Source organism: Brachyhypopomus gauderio, chromosome 5, assembly GCF_052324685.1.
Source record: "Brachyhypopomus gauderio isolate BG-103 chromosome 5, BGAUD_0.2, whole genome shotgun sequence".
NCBI lineage: Eukaryota > Metazoa > Chordata > Actinopteri > Gymnotiformes > Hypopomidae > Brachyhypopomus > Brachyhypopomus gauderio.
This window is the reverse complement of record NC_135215.1, coordinates 35,461,941-35,489,087: the sequence shown is the minus strand read 5'-3', so window position 1 is coordinate 35,489,087 and position 27,147 is coordinate 35,461,941. Positions and strand designations below refer to the sequence as shown.

The 27,147-nt window shown below is 43.8% G+C and overlaps 4 protein-coding genes across 4 annotated transcripts; 3 read left to right on the top strand and 1 right to left on the bottom strand.

Annotated features, from left to right (window-relative positions):
* Positions 1–3,215: 3,215 nt before the first annotated feature.
* On the top strand, positions 3,216–5,674 carry nr2e3 (nuclear receptor subfamily 2, group E, member 3). Its single transcript, XM_077004614.1, has 8 exons — positions 3,216–3,306; positions 3,501–3,651; positions 3,875–3,978; positions 4,159–4,431; positions 4,632–4,813; positions 4,980–5,220; positions 5,323–5,428; positions 5,542–5,674. Exons 1-8 carry the CDS (start codon positions 3,216–3,218, stop codon positions 5,672–5,674), a joined length of 1,281 nt encoding a protein of 426 aa, XP_076860729.1.
* A 2,729-nt stretch (positions 5,675–8,403) lies between these two features.
* stoml1 (stomatin (EPB72)-like 1) lies at positions 8,404–10,905 on the top strand. Its single transcript, XM_077007530.1, has 6 exons — positions 8,404–8,841; positions 8,935–9,084; positions 9,228–9,431; positions 9,571–9,796; positions 9,907–10,122; positions 10,218–10,905. Exons 1-6 carry the CDS (start codon positions 8,581–8,583, stop codon positions 10,412–10,414), a joined length of 1,254 nt encoding a protein of 417 aa, XP_076863645.1. The 5' UTR covers positions 8,404–8,580; the 3' UTR covers positions 10,415–10,905.
* Positions 10,906–12,215: 1,310 nt separating this feature from the next.
* On the top strand, positions 12,216–19,014 carry LOC143515323 (cholesterol side-chain cleavage enzyme, mitochondrial-like). The gene is made up of 9 exons (XM_077007528.1): positions 12,216–12,612; positions 15,723–15,878; positions 15,966–16,165; positions 16,404–16,607; positions 16,748–16,908; positions 16,989–17,155; positions 17,720–17,798; positions 17,896–18,087; positions 18,311–19,014. The coding sequence occupies exons 1-9, from the start codon at positions 12,341–12,343 to the stop codon at positions 18,431–18,433; spliced, it is 1,554 nt and encodes a 517-aa protein (XP_076863643.1). The 5' UTR covers positions 12,216–12,340; the 3' UTR covers positions 18,434–19,014.
* On the bottom strand, positions 18,536–26,462 carry ccdc33 (coiled-coil domain containing 33). Its single transcript, XM_077007529.1, has 11 exons — positions 26,353–26,462; positions 25,842–26,026; positions 25,665–25,731; positions 23,203–23,398; positions 20,921–21,009; positions 20,459–20,590; positions 20,252–20,339; positions 19,794–19,924; positions 19,495–19,584; positions 19,251–19,367; positions 18,536–19,120 (listed from the first exon to the last, which is right to left on the bottom strand). Exons 1-11 carry the CDS (start codon positions 26,425–26,427, stop codon positions 19,046–19,048), a joined length of 1,245 nt encoding a protein of 414 aa, XP_076863644.1. The 5' UTR covers positions 26,428–26,462; the 3' UTR covers positions 18,536–19,045.
* Positions 26,463–27,147: the final 685 nt, after the last annotated feature.

The following is a 27,147-nucleotide window of genomic DNA, read 5'->3' as shown; positions in this document are numbered from 1 at the left end:
CAAATAGTTATTAAAATTATATCCTGAAATTATATGTTTATACTGATTTTACATAGATTTTACAGTCATTTTTATATTTACAGTGATCAAAGTATTTACTTTGAGATTCAAGATTTTATCACTTTGCATATATTTTGGAATCAGTACTCCATCTTTTTTTTTTTTTACTTTGTTTGCTTCAAATTATATTTTATATAGCACTGGGATTAGAAACTGCAATATTAGCATCATATTTGACTGACTTTACCTGCAACAAATTGGATTTACATTAATATTAGTATATATATTGCTCATAATAATAAGAAAATGACTACTTAAAAACATATGAATCATGTAAGATATTTTATCTCTCCATTAAGCTTGGCTAACATCAACAGCTTTCTTCTGACATGTAGGAGTAGACTAATCTTCAAAGCTCATGGGCCTGCTGCAAACAGCCCGAGGTACGTATGGGCTTGAACACATGATTATGTAACACAGGCCACAGAGTTACACTGTCAGCACTGCACAGATCAGATCCTAAACACCTTATTGACCCATGGATGCTTGAAAAGAGTTTAGCAGTGAAAATTAAATGGCATTTAGGTATCCTGGCATGCCCTCCTAAATAGCACTGCAGTTCAGTCAGTGGTTGAAGGACGTGAGGATCACACATGGGTGTTCTGGAACCTTTCTGCTTACCAGAGTTGTTTTGTGACAGAATCAGAAAATTACAGCAGTAATGTTTGACTTATAAATATTAAAATGTGCATGCACTTTCCAAATAAATACTTGATAGATGCAATACATATTTTTGCGATATCTCGTTATTTTGAGAGAATGTTGAGATTAACAACATGTACACTACCAATCGTCACACTTTTAATTACTTCGGGACGTAGTTCTAATCTAGTTGTTTTCTTATCCTCTCTGCTCCACTAAGTCCAAGTCTTGTTCTTGTTCTAATGGGAGCATTATTCATGATGGTCACCTGTGAGTTACATAACCTCATCTAATGCTGCGCTGATGTTCCTGGCTCTCACCTGCACGTCTGGCAGAGTGGAGACCACGCCCACACCACGTCACCAGGAACAGATGCAGGCGCCCTTGTGTCAGCAGCTCACACGTTGACGTGCTCGTGTGTTCATCTCCCATCCTTCATACTGACCTCCATGAGAGAACACCTGAGCTAAAGTAAACAGAGTGATTAATGCTACAAAGCATGTGATAACACCCAGTGAAATTCTCCCCGTGTTTTCTAAGCATTCTTTTGTTTCTTCGTGAGATTGCAGCAATAGTGATGTGGTTCATAACAAATTAAAGCATTTTTTATATTGCATTTTTCTTCAGTTCTTTTCTTCTTTCCAGATCTCTTCTGTCCCATCTAATTTGCAGGAGCTTCACATAGGCTGTGATTTTAGTTCTTGGGAACCTACCAAATGTCACACATTTGCACACCTCAGGTAAAGGAGCTAACACAGTTCAGAGCTCACATATCTCTGTCTGCTTTCCTAGACAAGCCCCATGTCCTAATCAGGATATCTAATCTTTTCACACACTTGTTTAAACTAACACAGAGGGGTCTGTCACTGAAACACAGACACCATCCTATGACAAACCAAGCATTAAGTGGGATTTTTGCTTAAAGGGATAATCTCCTTGTCTGACATTCTGCCTCTAAATTATTTGTCTTTTGAACTATCTATTATTTATTGTCTATTGAAATGTATTTCCTGAGTTGCAATAAATAGTATCTCTTTTCCTCTGCAGGGTATAACCTCCATAGAGTGTTGTTGTTTTGCTTCTGAGCAGTTTTGGCCCCTGTTGTGCTCCTTACGTCATCATGTGAATACCCTCCAGAAGTGGCTCAGATGTGTGCAGGGTGTGAGTCTCTGCCTGGATTGTGTGCATTCTATGTAAATCCTTAATAAGGCAAATCAAAACAAAAAAGCAAACTACTAATTTCAGCCCCTCTAATTTCAAGTAAATCATGAAGGGGTCGTCTAATTAGGCAGACCAGGATCCAAAGAGCAGCCACCATATGGCTTTGGGCATTTCTTGTAACTACACAGGCAGCTAATTGTCTCTCGGTCCCCTCTTCCTTCTGGGGTCTTTGTTAACTTTGTGGCAACCTAAGCTGCTTAGCTGGGTGGCTTTATGAGTGTGTATCCTTGCTAGTTAATTTCTTTTAAAACTAAATAGTTGACGTTTTAAGGAGAGAAAAGGGCAAATATAAATATGTAATAAATATAATGAAAAGACAAATATACACATTGGAAAATCACAATAGGCCACGTTTAGGGTCATTGCCATTTTGGAAAAGAAAGTTGGACAGTAGTTGTTATTATGTGGGTGTTGGAGTTGATCCAGAGAGCATCAGTCATTGGTACTTTTCAAAATTAAGAATGAACAAATGATGAATCACAACAAAACCTAGATTTAAACAGAAAGAAACAATAATTGTCTTCCCACTAAAACAACCATCACAAGTGTAACCCCTTATCCCCCTGGGTTATTTTGTACTGCTACTATTTAAATGTATCATCGTCTACCACTCTTTTTTTATTTAGTTTTTGATAATAACCAAAAAAAAAATCGATTAACACAATTCCTGCATTATGAACTCAATACATTCTGTTGCTCTGCCTGGAACACAGCAGAACAGAAAAACTGAGACGGTATGACTAAACTCCAACCAAACCCTCCATCTATATGCTATTACTCTCCACTTGTGGACGGGGCTTATGCTGAAAGGGGTGACTGATTGATCCACCCCTAGATGGACAGTAAAGATTAAGAGGATGACAAATAAGCATTTGCTTACACAGCGTTTGCTGCTAATCCTCTTGTCTTCCTTTAGGGAGGCCAAACTGGACAGAGACTCACACACACTTCAGCATCAACAGACACTGGATGAGGAGATGACAAGCCTCATTGGACTTTAGGCAAGCGATGATCAACAGGTTGTGGAGAACAAGACACACACAGTGAAGAAACCAGACTCCAGACTCAAGACTTTGTTTGGACTCAAGACTAAAGGATTTGGAGATGACAGGAAAAAACTGCCTAATTAATTTACCTTACCTGAAAAAAAACACATTTTTCTAACTTTGTGGGGTAAAGTAAATACATTGGACAACAGACGTTCAAGACAGCACTCATTCCAGACATTTTCAGGAAGAAAAGGACACACTGTTGTGACGTGGCAACAGAGTTCACTTCCTTTGGTAAACTTGATGGAGGATACTACCTTGAAGATCTCCATGGTGCCATCAACATCCCCAACAGACTCCTCCAGGAGTAACTCCACAGAGGAAGGCCAGCGAGGTGAGTTCAAAAGCTGCTCATGTTCACCATCTTCATCGTAACCAGCTCTGAGCCAGCTTGCTTTCTCTTGTGTGCCATCAGATGTGTGCACTGGAGGTCTTACAGCGCAGAGGGAGTCGTGTGTCAGTTCAAATGGGTCTTGTTAACTATTACAAATAATACTTTGTAAGTAACAGAGTCTTTACTGTGTGCAGGTAAAAGTCCAGCTCCTGGAAAGCACGTAAACCCAGGCTTGCTGTGTAAAGTGTGTGCAGACACTAGCAGCGGAAAACATTATGGAATCTACGCCTGCAATGGTTGCAGTGGCTTCTTCAAGCGTAGCGTGAGACGGAGACTCATCTACAGGTGAAGAGCATGAAGGAACATAGTGACAGATATCAGAGCAGATCATGGCTTTAAAACCTGCAGATTTATCCTGTAGGTTGTACAAATATTAAATCCAAATCCAAATTACAAATTGATAGCTTCCAAATATTTTAAATAGAAAGAAAATAGCATATGATGATGGATAGTATTGTAAGTGCCTCCATGGAACATGATGTCTTAATGATGGACAAACTGATTGCAGGTGCCAGGCTGGTACAGGCATGTGTCCAGTGGATAAAGCCCATCGCAACCAGTGCCAAGCCTGCCGTCTGAAGAAATGCCTTCAAGCTGGCATGAACAAGGACGGTGAGACTTCCTCCTTTTTCCCCCTCTCCTCCGTTTCCTCTTAGCGTCTCTCCATCTCTCTCTCCCCCCCTCTCTCTCTCCATCTCTCTCTCCCCCCTCTCTCTCTCTCTCTCCATCTCTCTCCCCCTCTCTCTGTTTGACTCCTCACTCTTTTCCTGACACGTGTCTTCCCCCTCGCAGCTGTGCAGAATGAGAGGCAGCCCAGGAGCACGGCGCAGGTCCGGCTGGACTGTCTGGACATGGAGACGGAGCAGGAGCACCTGGCCACCACCCGGGAGCCCACGTCCACGTCCTCGTCCTCGTCCACCTGCTCCGCGGTGGGCAGGCCCCTCCTCACCTCCAGCATCAGCTCCGCCGTGGCCGGCCAGCGCAGCGCCAGCCCCAGGAACGGTCACCGCTTCATGGCCAGCCTGATGACGGCAGAGACGTGTGCCAAACTGGAACCAGAGGACGGTAAGAGGGCACCAGGCTGGTCTAACCAATCCAATAATGTGTGTGTAAAACCCAAACGTACAGCATTGTCAGCAATAAACTGAGCCAACAACTCACTCAACCAACAACTCACTTACTCTACTCAGTACATCACTGAATGATTCGAATACGTCTGCTCTGTGCTGTAAGATTGTTTTCTTTTTATGTTCATCATTTTGCAGCGGATGAAAATATAGATGTAACAAGTAACGAGCCAGAAAGGAGCTCTCCAGAGTGCAACACGTCCATCTACCCTTACTCTGGTCCTGAGGGCATCTACGAGACGTCCGCACGGCTGCTCTTCATGTCAGTCAAATGGGCAAAAAACCTGCCCGTCTTTTCCCACCTGCCTTTCCGGGACCAGGTACGAGCCACTCACCTTCTGTTCTCATAGGGGGCTGCGGAGGTAGACATATGACGTGCTGGTCAAGTGTTCTGCAGGTGCCACAATGGTGAACCACCTTTAGGGTTCAGTACGGGTTTCTAAAACGCAGGCACAGATTACAGCGTCTTTGTGTCTGTTTGTGTAGGTGATTCTACTGGAGGAAGCATGGAGTGAGCTTTTCCTGCTCTGTGCAATCCAGTGGTCTCTGCCTTTGGACAGCTGCCCCCTGCTGTCCCTGCCTGACCCGCCCCCGTCCTCCCAGGCAAAGAGCAGCCCCTCGACCTCTGACCTGCGTCTCCTGCAGGAGGTCTTCAGCCGCTTCAGGGCCCTGCAGGTGGACCCTACCGAGTTTGCCTGCTTAAAAGCCATTGTTCTTTTCAAGCCAGGTGAGTTGACTTTGTTCCTGCAGAAAGAATAAATGAGCTTATTTTCAGTGATGGTCCGTATGGCTGCAGTGCATCTTGTGGTTGGTTCCTTCTCTCAAACAGAGACGCGTGGACTCAAAGATCCGGACCAGGTGGAGAATTTGCAGGATCAGTCTCAAGTAATGCTCGCTCAGCACATCCACACCCTTTACTCCAGCCAGACAGCAAGGTGAATACACACACACACACACACAACACACACACACACACACACACACACACACACACACACACACACACACACACACAGTGAAACCTAAACAAATGTTTTTTCCTCCTCAGGTTTGGAAGGCTGTTATTACTTCTTCCCTCTTTACACTTTGTGAGCTCTGACAGGATTGAGCTGCTGTTTTTCCACCGAACCATTGGTAACACTCCCATGGAAAAGTTACTCTGTGACATGTTCAAGAACTGAAAAACACTGTTGCTCTTAGAAGGAGCATCTGCACTGAAGCATAAAAACTTGTTTTCTCCCACCGCTGTGTTAATGAGGCGTTTGTTAGGCGTGGTGATGCCTGTCAGCTCACTTCTGTGCTGAAGGACAGAAAGGATCTTGTTTGTTCTTCATCCCCCCTGACTTCTTTTTAAACAATTTTTGTTAGATTTTGTACTTTTAATACTGATTGATTTGTATCTTTATTGTATTAATTTCCCTAGGTAGAATGCATTCAATTATGTTTATTTGTTTATGTTCCACCATAGACAATTTTCTGCTATTCTTTTTCAAACATAAAGAGGATTTTTACCAAGTTCAGATGCCTCTCCTCTTTTGTACAAAGTTAAATAAACATTGACTTCTTTCAAATACATGGAAATCATATTTTGCTTGATGTGCAATGTAAAATTAACACAGTTTATTTACATCTAGATATGTGCTCACCTATTAATGTTATACATTCATATAGCTTACAAAGCTTCATGGTTGTTTGATACATAACTTAAGCTATGATCATAGTCACAGCTTTTTACAACTGCTAACATGCGTTTGTCCAATCTGTAGTCACATTTTCAAAACTCTAAACAGTGAACACAAGATCAGTCTTCAGTGGATATACAATTAGTACAATTCATGTTGTTTTGGCACAAAATGCTGTCATTTTACATGTTTTACATGTTTTAGATTTTACATTTTCTATACACACAAGGCTATCCAATAACAAAATTCTGGATCATTTTTGTCTTATTTACAAATGCTTGCACACAGTATGTCAAAAATGAAAACCTATGGTTCAAAACCTTAAAACAAAGGCAGCTGCAAAGCTGTTACTGTAATACACATTTTTTGTACATCTAGATCAATGAAATAAAATGAAGTACAGTAATGTACCAGGTCAGAGAGGAGCAAATATAACAATTTGTCCTGCAATCTCAAGTGCTGGTTTGGTCCTTCACAAATGCCAGATTAGTCCCTATAACAGCGACCTCCTTCTTTCGTTTTTAAATGAGCTCAACAGGTGGGAGGAAACATGAGTACATTTGTGATGGGACAGTGTAGCATTCTGTCATTCTCATGTCATCACAAACTGGTTTATAGACCATCCAAGAGTGATGTCCCTTTTCCTCCCACCCATCTCGCCTTTCCTCAACACCACTAAGGAACTTTTTTCAGTCTGGAGGTGGAAGGTGTATGATCATCGACCCCATGACCAAATGTCCCTCCTGGATACAATGGATCCCGGCTGCAGAGACATTTCAGCTGAAGACTGCCAGGGGTGAATAAGGTATACCAAGCGTTTCTATCCCAGGTCCATGGCAAGGGTTAACATCAGATGTGATGTGGATGAAAACATGTGGCCAACTGCTGAAGACCATTTAGATTACACGTAACAAGACTGTTCAGTTTTGTATTCTGTTTTTTCCCCCTTGTGTGGCTTTTTTTGTATATGTGTATTTTTACACATATTGGACCATTTGGGATATTAACTATTTGGCTGTTTGTATGAGGTAAATGTGTTGCTCTGTTTAGAGTTTTGAATATGTATCACAAGTAGCCTATTGGGAAACGAATGTTAGCAGTCGTAAAAAACTGTAACTCAACCTTAACAATACCACACAACCAATCACAATCATCTGGGCAAACATCTAGAATATATTTCATATTAGGCTACATGAAGGTTTATTTTTTAATAAGGATAACTGTAATTCAGATTCATTGTAGTCCCTTCATAATGTTCTTCTTTGTGAATTTTCAGTCAATATTATAGGTGACAGTATTGAGTCAATGTAGGTTGTAGGTTCGGTTCCCAGTCCAGAGGCCATGACTGAATGCCCTTGAGCAAGGCACCTAACCCCAACTGCTCCCACCTCACGTGTGTACCACATCCCCCTAGTCATCACTAGTGTGTGTGTGTGTGTGTGTGTGTGTGTGTGTGTGTGTTCTCACTGCACAGATAGGTAGTGATGTCAAATTCGAAACGCGGAATCGAACTGACTCGATTCATTTGAATCACTGTGTTCCGAAACACTGTTTCGAGGTCTGTATCAAAAGGGGAAAGTCATGTGACTGTTCCAAAAACGGGTTTCGTTACGTCACGCTGTTTCGATAAGTTTCGAATCTTTTTGCGCGTTTTAGTGCGCACTTAAGTTCAAGCAGCTGGTCTGAGATCACAATGTTTACTGATTACTTGTAATTAGTTGTGATTACAACTGATTACTTGTAATGTTTGATAAATAAAGGATTACACAAGCATTTCCCTACCTTGCAATGTAAAATGAATAATGTCAGTTATATCAATCCACTGACTAACAGTGTATCATAATGAAAAAAACATATTTAATCATTAAAACAACCCTGTTCTCTGCAAAATGATATGTTTTCATGACTAAAATCTATTTAGGGACACAATATGGTATGGGGGAATATTTCATTTGATATTTCATAAAAAACACATTACTTCTGTTTTTGTTAAGAAGTTGTGGATTTAGGCCCTGGTTGCCCACTAGATGTCGCTGTGGCGTGTGATGATTCAAACGTTTCACACGATCTAATCATTTTCCGAATCAATTGGTTCATTTGATTCAATCTCCCAAAAAGCCCAACTTTTACCATCACTATAGATAAATAAGGGCGGAGGACAAATTTGGTTTGGGGTGAAAATCACAAATGACAAATTAACAAACTTCAAGTTGGCGGTATAGCCCTTCACTGTATGCGCATTTCACTCGCTGTACACTAGAGGGCGCGGTTGGATCGTGATTGTGAGCATCGGATACGCGTTTCAAAACACGGAAGTAACATCGGCAGCAATGTAGCTAGGTAGCTCGATAATACTGTTGTTATTGGTGTAAACACAACGATATATTCGATCCGTAAGTTGAAAAATGTTCGGAAAGTCTTCAGGACGCGACTATCAGATTCTTCCACAGAAAGACCCTGGCAGTGCTCCGGGTCTGTACTCGTCCGTGAGCCTGGGCCCGTTCAGCAGCGGACGCTCCTTCGACTACGTTCCTAGAATAAAAGACCCCGACTTCACCGATAAAAGCCAAGGGCTCCTGTCGTGGATATGCAACTTAATTGTCATATTTTTGGTTTTTCTCGGCACTCTTATCACATTTCCCATATCTGCATGGTTTGTGTTGAAAGTAAGTACTGAAGTTTAAACCATAGTATTAGATAATGCAATTTTAAAATAATGTTATTTATATGCGCAGTATTCATTGTGCTACATGTTTTAGACAGTGCCCAATTTTGAGAGAATCGTTGTATTCCGACTGGGTCGCATCCGGCCTCCTAAGGGTCCGGGAGTAGTTCTGGTATTGCCATTAATCGATCAGTGGCAAAGGGTCGACTTGAGGACCAGGGCTTTCAACATCCCACCATGCAAGGTACCGACATGGAACCTGCTTCCCCTCCCTCTGTTTGTTTTAAAAACTAGCATTGTTAGTTTTATTATTGTTTTATTATTGTTGTTGTTTTATTATTGCTTGAATCAGCATTTTGATGGAGGTTTTCCTCTGTCTTTTGCTAGGTTACCACTCAAGATGGCGGGCTGGTGTCTGTTGGAGCAGATATCCAGTTCAGGATCTGGAACCCGGTGATGTCTGTGGTGGCTGTACAGGACCTGAACGCGTCCACGCGCCTCACTGCACAGAACGTCATGACGCAGAGCCTGTCCAAAAGGACTGTGAGAGAAATACAGACAGACAGAGTCAAACTAGGCGAGCACCTGGGGGTGAGCTTCTAACTAAGACTAATTTAATACGTCTTTAAGCACCAGTTCAGTGTCAGTTCGTTTAACTGCAAATAGAGACTGGAACACCTTCCGTATCTGCGTGTCTCCTGGGTGAATATGTCCTGTATGTGTCTTGCAGATGGACATAAATGATTTGACCAAGCTGTGGGGGCTGGAGGTGGACCGGGTGGAGCTGACCCTGGAAGGTGTACTCCATGCACCTGACCAACTTTGCTCAGGGCCCCTCATCATGCCTCCCTCTGTCCCTGGCCTAGAGGGCCTTGCAGGGCCCCTACAACAGCTTGCCATGCACTTCATGGGCCAGGGGCGGGGGCAGTTGCAAGCAGCCCCCCAGCCTGCTAAGGGTACATTTACTCATTCATGCACTATAGAGCCGGGTCATTCGTTACTTCATATGGCACATTGGTAATTAGAGCAGTGCTATTAAAGGCGTCTGTATGTATTTCTTGCACAGATACAGTGAGCTTCACCAGCGAGCTCAGCATGGAGGTCCCGGCGGTTGAGAGCAGCTACAGGGTGGAGGAGAGCAGCCGCAGGGTGGAGGACCTGCTGACAGCAGTGAGACCGGTTCTGTCGGACAGCTTGGTCAGGAAAGTGGGAGCCTGCTTCCAGTTCTACATCAGCACCAGTACTGGCAATAGCAACAGTTACTATGTGGATCTGACTAAAGGTAAGCACTGAAATAAGACTTGAAATGCTACTGGAACACACACACACACACACACACACACAAAGTAATCCTTGTCTCTCCGTGTCCCCGTCTAGATGGCGGGTCATGCGGTGTAGGGGAGGTGGCGAACCCTGACGTCTCTCTGAGCATGAGCGAGGAGGACTTGTTGTCCTTGTTCCAGGGGAGTCTGCAGCCGTTCGCTGCCTACACTGGCGGCCGCCTGCGAGTGCAGGGAGACCTGGCCACCGCCATGAAGCTCCACAGCCTCATTTCTCTCCTCAGACCTCTGTGAGGCCTGTTTATACCAGCTCCATAGTGAAGACGCTCGCTACATGTTTATACCAGCTCCATAGTGAAGACGCTCGCTACATGTTTATACCAGCTCCATAGTGAAGACGCTCGCTACATGTTTATACCAGCTCCATAGTGAAGACGCTCGCTACATGTTTATACCAGCTCCATAGTGAAGACGCTCACTACATGTTTATACCAGCTCCATAGTGAAGACGCTCACTACGTGTTTATACCAGCTCCATAGTGAAGCTTGCTACACGCCTTCATGTAGTGTGTTGAGTTCTATTTTCAGAAGATACACTTTATGGTGCTTTATGTTTAAATCTACGAGTGTGATGTTTTGAAAAGTCTTTTCGTAAATTGTAAGCTATATACAGAAATGCCTATAATTAAAAATGGATGGTTTGTCAAGACAGCGTTGGAAAAAAAGTGAGAAGGTCTATTTATTTTAGATCTTTTAAGAAACATTAAACATGAGTTTTAAACTGATTTACAGTGCCCCCCCCCCTTTCTCTCTCTCTCTCTCTCTCTCTCTCTCTCTCTCTGACTGGTGGTGGATGCTATATAAATCTTTGAATGTTTATGTTTTGAGATTGAGGTTTCTACCGCTCCACCCCTTTAATCTGCTGGTGTCCTCGGAGCTCTTGTGAGTGCTTTGATTTACCTCCTGTTACTGCCCACGTCCGCACAAGGCTGAGGGCCTGTGTGTTGGCCTGTGTGATGCTGGCTCTGACCCTCACGCCTGTGGCCTTCCGTGCCTTCAGGCAGCTATTTATAGAGCAAAATCACACAAGGCCGTGGTGCTTTCAGCTGTGCCATAATCTTTCTCAGAGAAGTCAATGTTGATATTTTGGTGAGTGCTTTCTGTTGGTTGCCTAAAGCTGCCAGTGGTGGTAGGTGTGCCAAACATTGTCGACATGTCCTACGGGTACATCCTATGGGTAATTTATGGGTAAGTTGTTTTTGCAGGTTCTTCAACAAGTTTCTATACTCATTTCCCTCATTACTAGAAACGTTTATTAATTTTAAAAAAGTAGGTATATGGTTAGAGCCCTGATACGTAATCATTGTTCAAGGGATGGTTCAGATCTTCTCTGTAGGTTGACCTACTGCTGTGCCACTACTAGATCTGTATCAGTACTGTGTTAAGAATCACTCTGCCAGCCCACTGGTGTTCAGTCAGTGTTGGTATTGTGGTAATAAACAGACCAGCGTTGAGGATGGCTGACAGATTATAAAGTGCATCATGGCCGATGCTCTATAACAGGGGTTCTCTACCTTTTGCAAGCTGCCCCCCCCCCCCCCCCCCCCAAACAAAAGCTGGTTCAGAACAGTTGCCCCCACCCCCTGAACTCCCCTGTTGCATTCTCTCACCTATCGTTATTCTGTCTGCATGTCTTGCACAGCTGGCAAAACGAGATTCTTATTAATCGGTGATTAACCCGGACCCCCCCCCCCCCCCCCCCCCACCCCCTGTGCTCGGGTTGTCTTGTGAGAGACAGTGTGGAGAACCACTGTATCCTTTATACAGTATATATATAGTATAGAATTTTTCATAGTAAAAAATATATATTCCAAAATATATTTGGATTCACGGTGCAAACCTAATACTTACATATTTATTGTAAGAAAAGTGTAATTGCAATAAATGCATTAAGATTACAATTAATAAACAAATGCACCTATAATATGGGTGCACCAAATAAATGTAAGTATTGGAACAAGTTAGGTGTTTGTAATGAATCATAAACTAGTTGGTGAGTTTGCATAAGCTACTATCTAAACAAGTGAGAGGTGTGTATATAAACCAAAGACCCTGACCAGGAGAGCGTTCTGCCCCTGAGAGTGACGGAGAGAGTGGACCGAACAAGGAAAAGAACGGAGGGGTGTGCTCGAGAGTGAGGAGTGTGCTCCAGAGTGTGTGATGGCGGGGAGGTGGAGACGCTGGTCCAGCCATCTGGGCTGCTCCGTGCAGGACGTGGCAGGCCAGGTGCGAGCCTGCTACACCGGTAACGTTCCCGCTGGGGGAGACGCCCTCTTCCTGAAGAGCAGCTCCACCGTCAGGCCCTTCAGCGAGATCCCTGGTCTGTGGAAGAACAGCCTGAGCAACCTCTACACCTTCTGGAAACTGGACGGCTTCAGGAACATCCATCACATAATGGTGCACAACTTCAACACATTTGGGCCAATTTATAGGTAAAGCTCTGTCTTTTTTGTTCACCAAAACTATTTTTTCCTAAAAGCAAATGGGATTTTGATTTATACATTGTTAATTTTTTAATGTTCTGCAGTGAGTCTCCCCCATGTTGGGTAGGATTGCACGTGAATGCTTCGACTTACCTACTACCTGCAATGTGCTATTCGAATGTATTAATATGTTAAGATTTTGTGTATATGGAACTTCCTGACAAAGTTATTAACATTTACCACATTTGACAGGTTCTAACAAAGTTGAACACATTTACTTACCATTATTCCTACTACACTGTTACGCTTAGTAACATTTTTATTCATGGAAGAAACTAGCCCATTGAAGTTTTTTTTAAGGCAGATGCTATTTGCACCCGGGTATATGCAGCAGTATGTGTTATTTGCACCCGAGTATATGCAGCAGTGTGTGCTATTTGCACCCGGGTGTACATAGCAGTGTGTGCTATTTGCACCCGGGTATATGCAGCAATGTGTGCTATTTGCACCCGGGTGTACATAGCAGTGTGTGCTATTTGCACCCGGGTATATGCAGCAGTGTGTGCTATTTGCACCCAACATTTTGATTTATCAAAGATTAGTACTATTCTTTTGTGTTCCATTTTACTTACAAATTATTTTACAAGAAGTGAAGATACTTTTATTTGGGGTTATGGGGTAGACCTGTTTGAATTTTGTTTTTCACTTGTGAGTCTTTTTCTTTACCATGCTTAGAATTTAAATAGCAATTTAATTATCCTAAGTCGCTTACCGCTAATGGCAGTAATCACATGGTAAATACTACATGTAATATACACTGCCAGTGATAAATAATGTTAAAACAAAATGTAACACAAGTTAATATCTGTCTGTAGCACCCTGATATGTACACCACATTGTATGTGTCACGTTATGGTCCCCGACCCCTCCCTTTGGGCGTGTGTTTACGTCGTCTGCGTCAGTGGATCTCCGTGGGTGCGGTTGCGTCCTGTGATAATTCGTTTTACCTGTGGCTCGTCTCGTCATCATGTGGGGTTTATGTAGTTTGTCTATTTAATGTGCGTTCGCGCAGTGTCTTGTGCTCGTCGTTGTCTGAGTCTACGTGTCTCTATATGAGTGTTAAACGTGCACTGTCTGCGCTATATGTGTAAAGACAAATAAAGTAACGTCTGTAGCGAACAGGATTCTGTGTCTCGTCCTTCACCCAGTCGCCAGCGTTACAGTATGATGTATACAAATATTCTTCCTGCCAGTACATTATCAGCCTCTTTAATTTTATTTAATTTCACAGAATGCAGAAGACAGATTTGATTTTTTAATTCATTTTTTCTGGATGGTTTGTACATTTTTTAAAGAAATAAATTGGGGTTTTTATTATTTACATCATGTTTAAATAAATTTTAATTTTGTGCATTGGATGGTAGCCCTCTTCACTCCATAATCTCAGTGCTCTCTGGAATTCCTCACAACTGTCGAAGGAGTATCCTTCACAAATGTTCTTTAGCTTTTCTTCCTTCTTGGGAGAAAACACAAATATTAGCTTATATAAAATAGTCATTACATTATAAGTCTGGCATATTGACTCTGTCATGCAAAAACCTTAATTCAAAAGGACTGTACATCTTTTGTTATACACATTCATGTCCTTTGTGTGTACTGAAACAACACAAAAATAGAGAACAAAAAGACAAAATTATATAATTTTACACAAAACTCAAAAAATAGACTGGACAAATTTGTTTTTGTAAGATAGCAATGTCACGTAGGGCTACACCCCCCTCTCTGTCACTTGTTCCTGTCCTTGTGTCTGTGTTGTTCCCTGCATGTCTGTCTCCATGGTTTCCCCTCGTCTGACACGCCCGTGTCATCAGTGTCTTCACCTGTGTGTCTAGTTTAGTTCTGTGTGTGTCTAGTTTAGTTCTGTGTATTTATAGTCCCAGTGTTTCACTTATCGGTTATTGGTTGTTTTGTTCTATTTGGTTAGTTTGTGCTCTTGTTATTCATGCTCTTTGGTCGTGTTGTGCTCTTGTTATTCATGCTCTTTGGTCGTGTTGTGCTCTTGTTATTCATGCTCTTTGTTCAGTGTTCTACGCTTTCTGGTCTGTGAGTTCTACTCATTTCGTTGCTCAGTCGTCTGTGTTTTCTGTAGCCTGATTTTCTAGTTTGTATGCGTTTACCCCGTGTTTGGTTTAAAGTGTTCGTTCGGTGTCTTAGTTTAATTCTTAGTATCGTCATGCCTGTTTATTTGTCAAACCTGGATGGCTCGCCCGTTATGACCCCTGTCTGTTTGAACGACTTTGATCATGATCATTCCTCTTAATAAATCTCGCTCTCCTCAGCGTTTGTGTCCGCCTCCAAGCTCTGTAGCGCCAGTTAGTGTTGCCACCTGTCCCGGTTTTCACGTCGCTGTCCCGGTTTGTCCCGGTTTTCCTTCTTTTTAATATTCGGTCGCGGCAAAAAATAAAAATTATTTAATGTCCCGGTTTTCACTAGGTTAGTTCAAACGACTATTTAGACTGTTTCTGCACACTTGAAATCTGTCTTTTTTTCTCGCTGTGTCCATTTTACACCCCCCACCCGGTAACACTTTACGTTCGCCACTATTATGCTCCTATTAGCTCAAAAATATATCAGTGTTCGTTGGATAATAATTCTCACACTATTTCTTAAATATATATCTTAAAATGTAAAGTTAAATTGAGTGATGGACCTTTATACATAACTATTAACCAAATTCTGCTTACCGTTTCCTACTGTCTCCGTTTCGGTTCCTTTGAATTTGCGCCTTTTCGCTCCCGCGCATTCATTGGTAGACATGCGCAGATGGGTTCGCTTTTTTTTTTTAAATTAAGGGGTGAAAATAGCCTCGCTGTGTGGCAAATGCTACTTGTACCCGGGTGCAAATAGACACTCCGTTTTTTTAATTGATTATCATATAGCTAATACGTGCCAACCAACATGGCAGTTTTGTTTGTTGCTGTTCTCCATAATATATATATACAGTTGTTGAAACATAGTATTGAATATGAGAATGGTGCTATATAAAATTTATGATTATTATTGTTGTTATTATTATTATGTTTTGTTTCCTAAATGTAGTCAATTGAAAAATCCCACAGAGAGAAAATTGGATACTATGAGAGTGTGAACATCATCAACCCCGAGGATGCAGCCATCTTGTTCAAAGCAGAGGGTCACTATCCCAAGAGACTTCGAGTAGAGGCCTGGACCTCCTACAGGGACTACAGGAACCGTAAATATGGTGTTCTTCTCAAGTACGCCACCTCCTAGGGACAACGCGCTATGCTCACTATGCCTCTGGTCATGATCAGAAAGTTCATTTCACATGTTTTTGTCTTCAGAGATGGAGAAGACTGGCGATCCAACAGAGTGATCCTGAACCGGGAGGTGATCTCGCCAAAGGTGCAGGGGAACTTTGTGCCGCTGCTGGATGAGGTGGGCCAGGACTTCGTGGCTCGAGTTCATAAAAAGATTGAAAGAACTGGACAGAACCAGTGGACCACAGATTTGTCTCATGAACTCTTCAAGTATGCACTGGAATGTAAGGTTTGACACACTATGCAAGTGGTACCTTGGGTCAGTGGTTTTGAATCCTAGTTAATTAAGGTACACTTATCAACTCACTGACTTCTTCATAAGTGTAATCAGATCTATATGAGTGTAGATAAACCAATATGGTGCGTGATAGTACCATCGGTCCGAGAACAGAAAGTGCTTTGTGATGTTAACGTGCCGATCTGCTGTGTGATCGCTCCTGCTGGGCCACGCTCGGCCCTCAGCGGTTAGTGCGGTCCTGTACGGCGAGAGACTGGGGCTTCTACTGGACTACATCGACCCAGAGGTCCAGCACTTCATCGACTGCATCACCCTGATGTTCAAGAGCACCTGCCCCATGCTGTACATCCCGCCCAGTCTGCTGCGTCGTGTTGGGGCCAAAGTCTGGAGAGACCACGTGGAGGCTTGGGACGGTATCTTCAACCAGGGTGAGAGTGAAGGGACAAAATATGATGAGACATAATAAAATAATGTCACACTAAGTATTATTGTGGAAGAAAATGTCTAAAGGCAATTTTACTTAATACATTGATTTGTTTTTTTTTTTTCTGTTGCATTTGCTACGTAGCGGACCGCTGTATCCAGAACATATACAGGCAGCTAAGGAAGCAACCCGGAGCCCAGGGAAAGTACCCTGGCGTGCTGGCCAGCCTTCTGATGCTTGACCAGCTGTCAATTGAAGAAATCAAAGCCAGCGTGACGGAGCTGATGGCCGGAGGTGTGGACACGGTAAGTGAAATCGGCTCACTTCGCCACACGCACCCTAGATGAGACGCACGTGAGACGCTGACGTGATGTTCGTGCTCCAGACCTCCATCACACTGCTGTGGACTCTGTATGAGCTGGCACGACACCCTGACCTCCAGGAGGAGCTGAGGTCAGAGGTCATGGCTGCTCGCGCCTCCTCGCAGGGAGACACGGTGCGGATGCTCAGGACGGTGCCGCTGCTCAAAGGAGCGCTGAAGGAGACACTCAGGTGTGTGCAGTGAGGCAGACTTACTTTGGAATTTATGGGTTTTAGGTTTTGTACTTCATTTTGTTTTGGGGCAGTCGTGGTCTGGTGGGGAACTGGTCTTGTGACCGGAGGGTCGTGGGTTCGATTCCCAGACCTGAGGCCATGACTGAGGTGCCCTTGAGCAAGGCACCCAACCCCAACTGCTCCCCGGGCGCCGGGCTAGGGCTGCCCACCGCTCTGGGCACGTGTGATCCACAGCCCCCTAGTAATCACTAGTGTGTGTTCTAACTGCACAGATGGATAAAAAGCGGAGGACAAATTTCAGTTGCGGTGAAAAATCACAATTGACAAAATTTAAACAGCTAGCACGGAACTTGCAACTTATCATTCATTACACCCATCTGTGTTTGCTCACACTAAATACATTACTAGACTTAAATTAATCAGGCGATCTCAATGGAAATTAACAGGGAGCTGTGTAATTAAACAAGAAACAGTATTATTTCAGTCCCAGTCCTCAAAAATAGGGAACTAGAAAAGGGATCCCGCTACATCTACTAACTATGAATCTTGTTTTCCCAACAGGCTACATCCTGTTGCAGTGAGCTTACAGAGATATATTGCTGAAGACATTGTGATCCAAAATTACCACATTCCATCTGGGGTGAGATGAAAACTGAATCAGAACTAGGAGATTCTAACTGGGTTCTTTCACCAGTACGCACAAGCCAGCATGACCTCTGCCCTCGTGTGTCACTCAGACGCTGGTTCAGCTGGGCATGTACGCGATGGGCCGGGACCACCGCGTCTTTTCCCGGCCGGAGCAGTACCTGCCCTCACGCTGGCTCCCCACAGAGAGCCACTACTTCAGGAGCCTGGGCTTCGGCTTTGGGCCACGCCAGTGTCTGGGCCGCAGGATCGCCGAGACAGAGATGCAGCTCTTCCTCATCCATGTGAGTGCTGTTGGGTCATCTCCTCGGTGGCGGTGCCTTACCTAAGATGTAGCGTGTGCACACGAGTGATTAGATCAGTTTGGTTTGGACCGTGACGTACGTCTTGCTCCATGTTAGATTGGGAAGTTTTGTTTTTGAGCCCGAGCAGGCCTGCCTGGTGAGAATGACTGGTGGGGTTAAACAGGCGTGATCCTCTCTGACTGCTCTCCTCCTGTCTGTGTAGATACTGGAGAACTTCAGGATTGAGAAACAGAGGCAGGTGGAGGTCAGAAGCACATTTGAGCTCATCCTGCTCCCTGAGAAACCCATTATGTTGACTATAAAGCCTCTGCATGCAGGACATTGAATACAATACGGTGGTGTGGAGACTGTTGCTGTTTACTCTAGCAGGATCTAAAGCACATGGTGTCCTTACAAAGTATTACTGTAACAACTTTTGATCTACTAAAAACAAAGAGGTGGAAAGAGTACTAAAATATCATACTCAAGTAAAAGTACTGTTACTTTGAAGAAGTTTTATTTAAGAACGATTAGATACTAGTCTAAAAATCTACTCAAGTTAAAAGTAAAAATGAACTCATTTAAAATGTCCTCGTAACCCAGCATTCACTGCAGCACATTTCGAGGCAATGTTTTTGTACTCAGGAATGTATGTGATGTAAAATATAGCAAATTACAATTCTTAACACAAAATATACTTAAGTAAAAGTACAGGTTATAAAAGCTATTTAAAAATACTAGTACACAAAAAACCTTAATTGCAGTTCTTTAATTACAGTAACGCGAGTAAATGTAATGTGTTACTTTCCATCTCTGAACATAAAATATTAAATTACTGTAAACAGCCTATAATCCATTGCAAATAAAATGTGAAAATTTCATTCTGTGAATTCACAGGCTTGTATGAATATCACCTTTACTGTTTTGTCCTGGTTTTAATGTCTTTAATCAGATGAAGTTATTGTGATTTAGCGTTGAATCTCTTCAGGGGTTCCAGGCGTCTATGTCTTGCGTGCCCCAAAATGTCATTTTTCTAAAAGAAAAAAAAAGAAATTAAACTACAATGTTGCTGTCTAACACTTCATAAGTAGCTATGGATATATTTGAACAGACAGCTATGACCATGAGAGCTAATGTGTGTCTGGTGTGTCCTGCACACTGACCAGTGGCGAGTCATGCAGGATCACTGACGGGGTGCGAACGAATCCGTGGTCGTATTCACTGAGTCTGGTCAACATCTCCTGCTTTTCTCGCCCCCACTGTCTGGCGTTCTCCTCTAGCTACATCACACATCACCCACTCAGTTCTCCAGTGCACACATGGACTAAAATACATGCGAGGCACCTGAGGTCTTGTGATTGTGGAGACATTGTGCAGTCTGAAGCGAACCACTTCTGATAAACACACCTGTTTGTTCAGTGTGCGGACAGAGGCCTCTGCTCTCTCAAGCTGATCCGAAAGGTTCATCCTCTCACTGTATGTCAGGGGCTGCTGTGTCTAAGAGAACACCACATTCAGAACCTCTTCATACTGCAGCACACCAAAGAAGTTCCTCCAGTTATTATTTTTTTTACAAATAAGTTTCATGAGAATTTCTTTACAGGCCATTTGGTTGTGGGGAAATGTCGACTGACAATTAATGATGGATGACTATGGACTATGGATGTGTGTTTGAGTGTCTGACGAGTGTTAGGAGAGTGTCTCACTGGGTCCACCGGAGAAGGCTGCTTGGTGAGAACAGGTGGCGGCTGGCGGAGTTTCTCCAGCTCCTCTCTGAGATGAGAGTTCTCTACTGCCAGTGCAAACTCAGTATCTCTCCTGGTGTTCTCCTCTTTATCTACACACACACACACACACACACACACACACACACACACACACACACACACACACACACACACAAGATGCACTTTCTGAATATATTATTGATTCAAAGGGTGCAACAGCATGTATCCTACAGTTCTACTCCCAGTATCGCCCTAGAAATTCCCCGTGTAGCCCTAGATCAATGTCATGATCAATCGGCGCTCCATTAAACCGCCGGGTTTGAATGCAGCTTCAGGTTTGCGCTCATCTAAAATGTAAGTGCATCTATTAGCATGGTGGTTTAATCGAAGACCACAGGCATCTGGTCTGCTAACGGAACATTCTGCGGTGGACACACCTCTTTGTTTTATCTTCTTTCTCTCCGAGTTTTCTTTATTTCTCTCTCTCATCTTTGTCTCCAGCACCTTCTCCATCCTTTCGATAACCTCGGAAACAGACACGAGCCCGTATTAGCGAAGGTCGAAAACCAAAGCAACACACAATGCAGCAACAACAACACGCGTGCCACGGGCAGAAGTTGCTTTGGCATCGTGCAGCCTGCCACCTTCTCCTGCTGGCGTACGGTGGCCTGCAGGGCTGGCAGCTTCCTGGCACGGTCCTGGTGGTGCTGTAGTTCGGCCTGCTGCTGCCGGTGGGCCCTCTGAAGCTCCAGCAGCTCCTTCTCACTGTCGTTCTTCTGTTGTAGGCCAACAACAGGGAGCATTTCAGGCGAGAGCAGGACGGGTGGTGGTAATGGATGGGTGAGACTTACTGGAGAAAGTGCTCCTCAAGCGTATCAACCCGGATTACTTTGTTCAGTGGTGCTGGGCAGACAATGTTAATCTATTATTCAATACGGCGTTTCCTTAATTTCCGCAGATGTAGCGAAGGTGTGGCAGACAGTGGGAGATGAGTTCATGGCTGCAAACTGCATTACGGTGCAGATGGCCATGGCCCGCTGCCGTGCCGATAAAGCGGGGTAAGGCCGAGGGCACGGAGCGAGGCCCGTCGATGCTCTGTAACTCACTCTGATGAGCTCGTTCTGAAGTTGCTGGATCTTCTCCCGCTGTTCCGCCACCTTACTGCTCTCATTGGCCAGTTTGAGCTTTAGGGAAACTGGAAAAAATAAAATAAATCAGCTCCAACAACAAAGCACATCAGAGCCTTGAGGAAAAACAGAATCGGGGAAATTCTTCAGCCCACAAACGTTCTTGCCTCATTTAGGGCACTATTTTTTTAGCACCCTAAAAAAAAGTTGTTCAGGAATGTTTTATAGTCAACCAGGTTGATAAAATGAATACACTTAGATGCATTAAACTTTGCTATCCAAGACTCAAAGGCTTCAGTAGTACTGATAAGACGTGGACCATTTTTTTTTCTATCGTGACTGAATTAAACCCTGACTTGCTTTGATGGCCTTTAAAGGTCTATGAAGTTTCTTTTATGGAAAAGCCTTGTGGATGTCTGTGTGTGTGTGGGTCACACAGTGTCCTTCAGCAGATAAGGCGCGGACTGCTTATCAGACCCTCAGTGTTAAATGAGGAACCTTATCAAACCACAGCACAGTCCACCATGGGATTAGCATAGAGCACCTTCAACTTTTCTCTGAAATATGATACCCGCATTTACGACCGCTCGCTACCACTGGGAAAGTTTTGGGAATTTTTTAGTTACGAGTATTTTATTATGCTGCAATCAAATTGGGATTTTTTGTTGTTGAGAAGGAGATAGAGGATCCAACAGGTGGTGTTTGGTAGGGTTGGAGCTAATGACCACTGGTGGCCTTGAATCTGTGTGGCAGAGTTCAATAAAGTTGTTAAATCTGTATTTTAAAGTCAACATTGCCTTCATTCAAACAAAGCTATTTCCTATCATCATCATCAGAGGCGGTCTTTGCATAGAGGCGTTGCTAGGCAATTGCCTTGGGCCCCTCCCACTGTAGGGCCCCCTTGTCTAGCCAGGTTCACACTACACGACTTTTCAGTCGTCAGGTTTTTGTGCCGTTCGCACTACACGACTGGTTGTGCTGTAATCGCGAGTCTTTTAGTTGTTGTGGCTTTCACACTACATAACTGATCGGCGACGCGGGCTCACGAATTAAACGACTGGGGAATCGCCGACTCATCTGGCTGCCGTCCAAAAACACGAGACCACGAAAACGAAACACTCGCGAGAACCAGCAACACCACGTAGAACAGGTATCACCAAATGGCGGACCGCGGTCCGGATCCGGACCCGAACGCCGTCCTGTCCGGACCCAATCACATTCCTGATTAACTGGATACGGACCCAAATGCCAAAACAATTTTAACGGGAGACTATATTTTAAACCGGAGAATTTATTTTCAGACGTTACGATCACCACCCATTTGAGTGTTACGTTCGCCCCCCCGCTCAACAACTTTCGTTCGCCACCCCCCCCCCCCCCCCCCCTCGCTCAACAACTTTCGTTCGCCACCCCCCCCCCCCCCCCCCCCCCCCCCCCCGCTCAACAACTTTCCTTTCGTTCGCCACCGCGGACCCGGACCTAAGGTCTGAGCTATCTGCCAAAAATGGACCGCGGAAAGATTTAATTGATTACCCCTGACGTAGAAGATAAAAAATGTACATGTACTCCACATTTTCGTTATTATTATTTTTTTTACCGTTTAACCACTCCATAGTCCCAAATTGCCAGAATTATTTCATCTCTCCGTTGCAGTGAACATAGATATAGTCAATCGCACTATTTCTCCAGTGCTGTCACAATAACTTAAACACAGTGTTGTAGTAAAGTTGTATGAAGCTAGACGCTGCTGTTGACTCACAGTCGCCGACTGGGCTACATATTAAACATGCTACATATTAAACATGCTAGATATCTGCCGGTCGTCTGCGATGAGTTGGCGACCACTCGGCGAGCGTCTTTCAGCAGTTCACACTACACGACTGAGCGAGCGCCGAGTGATCCCCGATTTGCCTCCGACCAGTTTCTGTCGGCGATCTACAAAAAGAGTCGGCGACTGAAAAACCAGCCTAAAATCGTGTAGTGTGAACTTGAACTTATTTCTCGCATATTAATGTTGATGGGCCCCCTAGCTAAATTCGCCTTGAGCCCCCAAATTGCTAAGTCCGCCACTGATCATCATCATCATCATCATCATCATCATCATCATCATCATCATCATCATCATCATCATCATCATCTCCTTTGTGATCAAACATCCCTTTTTATGTCATACTAAATACTAAATGATAAAAAAAATAATCTTATGCAAACAGCCACTGGAGATATTAAGTGGAGAGGAGCTATAGAGGAGAACGTGCTACCGATTCTGTCTGCGATCTCGGCCTTGGTCATGACGTCGGTGTCGGTGTCGTGGAGCAGGGTGTGGCTCAGGTTCTGGTGCATCGACACCTCGGAGCGGAGACGGGTGTTCTCCTCCTCCAGACTGGCCACCTGAGAGCGCAGGGCGAGGATGTCCTCCGCCATCTTACGCATGGCATGGCGGCAGTTCTCCACCTCCTGACACACACAGACACACACACACACAAGTGCCCATATCATTTGTAGATCACAACTCTTTTTTTAAAGCGTATCAAGTCAAGCAAAGCACTTTGTAAGTCGCTCTGGATAAGAGCGTCTGCTAAATGCCGTAAATGTAAATGTAAGTCCATCTGGGACGGGAATATGGACAACAGAACCTGCACAGAAGGAGGTTGTGTACCCAGACAGCTGTGTGGGTTACTAACGGGAAGGAGTTAGTAAGTAAATGAACGCGCTAAAGTGCTAGTGTAAACACCACATACCACTGTCTCCACAGAGTCTATAAAGCCCTTAAATCCAATTATTCATCTGCTGAATTATTCAGCAGGTTAAAACACTGAAACTTTCTGCTTCTTACTGTATAGACTACGTTTCCTCCTAAATGTAATGTGAGGTAATGTATACTATATTTCAACTCCTGGACCACTATTGGTAATTGTAGTTTCCATGTTTATTCACTAGGTGTCCCCACAGCCTCAATATCTCATATTTGCTTCACAGTTCAAAAACAACATTAGCAGCTCTTCACGCTCTCTTTTTGCTTTGTTTATAATAGATCACTTCAGTGTCTGCTTAATTTACATTGATTATGTTGAACATTATTATGTTGTACTTAAATCATGTTAACGAGAAAATTAGAAATTCAGGAGAACCTCTGCTCTGGTTATAATCCATTATTTCTAGCTCTAATAGTATTAACAATTGCCACAGTTTAGTGACAGAATGAAAACCTGTCTGAGTTTGTTTCTACATTAAGAGTATAAACAGGGATTTGGGTACAACATGCCTCTTCCCTGTAAAATCTCTTGAACACTGCAAGCATGGCTCAGTGCTACACTGGCACATTCACTGCCTCCTCTAAACAAAAGCTGGATGGAAAATGAAATCAGAGGGCTTTAAAGAGGAAGTTCACCATTTTCAGTCCATCGGTGTGGGCAGCAAAAACCTTGGTGATAAATGTATTTGTTCCAAGTTTCATAACTTCCAGAATAAAGCAGATTAAGACATTGATAGAATTGATAGATTGATAGAATTCACTTCAATGTCATGACAAAAGTGTAAAGAAAAATTTGTTGTTAAAATTTTGAACACAGTTCAATATTCAGGATGATATTTGTTCAAACTTATTTGTTACCATAGTTTTCATACCAATGTACAGAACCATAGCAGCATAGGCTCAGATTTGAACTGAAGGACGAATACAACGGGCAGAAGAGTCATATGGACCATCTCACAGCTTGGTGAGATCCAACACTCTCCGTAGTCTCTGCCCACTATTCAGGCTCCATGCACATGGTGAGGCGGGGAATGGGGGGACCAGGGATGGGAGGAGAAAACACAACCGATTAGGAGGTACCAATCTGGGCCAGTGTGGCAGCAGCTCCCCTGGGTGCTGTGGATGAAATTGAGCGCCTAATTGAAAGGGCGCACATGCTATCTGACAATCATGACTGGTGATGAGATCGGAGACCGGGGGCTCGTGGGGGGGTGGGGGGGGCGTGGAGGCTATAGTGCAGAGGTCTGTGGGAAGCTAAATAATTTTGTTCAGGAGAGTGAACAACAGGAGGCAAGGAAAGGGAGGGACAGAGTGAGAGAAAGACAAAAAAAGAGAAAGAAAAAGAGAAAGAGACCCCCACTGACTGCATTCAGAGGATAGAACAACAGGGACGCTCACAGGAAGACCTGTCGCTCCAGGACAGACCCATACGGACTTCTCCTCTCTATCTGGGTCCACTCTGATGATTGCACGATGATGAAGGAAAGGAAACCATTACTCTCCCTCCATTTTATTACACCTCCGGTGGGTTAAACAGGTCTCCAGTGGGCAGTTCTCATGGTCCCTCAAAGCAGAAACTCAGTAATGAAGCAAAACAAATAAAAAGCACCATCGGCATGATTCTTGTGCCTATACGAGCGATGTAAATGTCATCGATATCCCGAGCCACAAACACAAAGGGAGTAGTAAATGTTCATCTGGTCCGGCATTGACTGCACTCCCCTGGTGACGGAGAAAAGGAGGCAGTGAAGAGGAGACACATTTCTCCTGCGGGGCAGGGGTCCTCCCTACAGAGTGCATTGCTATTTACAACCTTGGGCACAACACTGCTTCTTTTCTCCATATATTTGTTGTTTTCTTTTCCCTGCATTTGGGTATTTCTGGAAAGAGTATTGGATGTTATCAGGTTCTGGAGATCATAAGTGAAAAGGCTGAGAACATGTAGAGTGTAGAACGTCAGAAGCTCACTTTGGTTTGGTGCTCAGTGATCGCAGCAACATGTGGGCCGTCATTTTGAGCATTAGTCACTGGAAATCTGAATGTGTAAGAAAAAAGGAAACAAATATTCGATCATAAATATTTGATAAAAATCACAATATATCTTCATAATGTATCATTACTAATGTTCGTATCCAGATAGCTAACCTGTCATGTGGATTGTGGATTTCAAATGTTTGGTTGAGCTCTGAGGACTTCTGGGACTTCTCATGTCCTCGTGGTTCTCCTCTGCTATGTTGAGGAGCTTTGGGCACTTTGAGAAGATGCTGATAGTCCTGGAGGATCTGGGCCAGGGCATCGTGGGCTGGAAGATCATACCCATCCCTCTGGGACTACGCAGAACCACAGAGATCATGGCAGAGATCAACACCCAGGGTGCAGTTTACTTCAACCATACTACTCACACTGAAAATGCTCTGAATTAAAAATACAATTTCTTAAAACATTAAAATTCACGTTGGATAAATCTAAAACCTGATGCCTAAGACATCACAGCTCCAAAGAACAATATTGACTCAGGTTACGTGGCCAGCTACAAGGCCAGCCTCATCTACCCGGATCTAAAAACAGCCCATCTGCAAACAACCTTCAACCTTTATCTGATTTCAGAACAGCTAAGAGCAGTTTCCTCCGGTAGTTGTACACAGTGACAACATACCTGCCTAGCAGATGGGACCTGTGCTTCCTTTGAGTTCTGCATCAAGGGATTTTGACTCTCAGAAGGTGAAATCATTCACTAGAGGGAAAGCTAAAGTGTGCGGACTACAGGTTGTAGCTAGGCTGTTTCCACAACACAAACCTTGCATAGCAACTGATGTAGCTGCAGTGACAACAGGTTTAATGTGCTGTAAGAACCCGTGTAGCTGTAAGGAAGACAAAAAGATTAAAAACATTATTTTACAATAAAATATAATAATATGTTCTCTCCTCAAATGGTTCTAACAAAGACGTGTGTGTAAGAGAGGCCGGTGACAAGCTCTACTCCTCCATACGCTAGAGTCTGCAGATAACTGGCTGTGTAGCAGGAGATTGATGAGTTGTGATGGCTGGAGTCCTGTGTTCATGCTGGCAGGGCCTTGTACCTCATTCTGAAGGTTTGTTAGCAGCACAGCAAGCTCTCGTGTTCATTTCTGAATACAAGATGTTCCTCACACCATGACATAAATCAATATCCAGTCAGTGCAACTGTCAATTGACAGACTATACTTTGAATATGACAGCATAACAGTAATGGCATTAATAGGACATTGGTAAAGTGACAGTTCATGGGAAAAATGAGTCATGCAGTATTAGGCTTCCTCTATTGTACAAGAGCTACACCCCTTTCAAAGTGGGCGAGGCCACATGACCGTGCAGGTACCTGAGTGGCTGGTAGGTCGCATAGCGACAGTAAAGAAAGAGACCCGATAGCCCTTCAGTCCAATCAGAGCACTGCCAACATGCTCAGAGACAG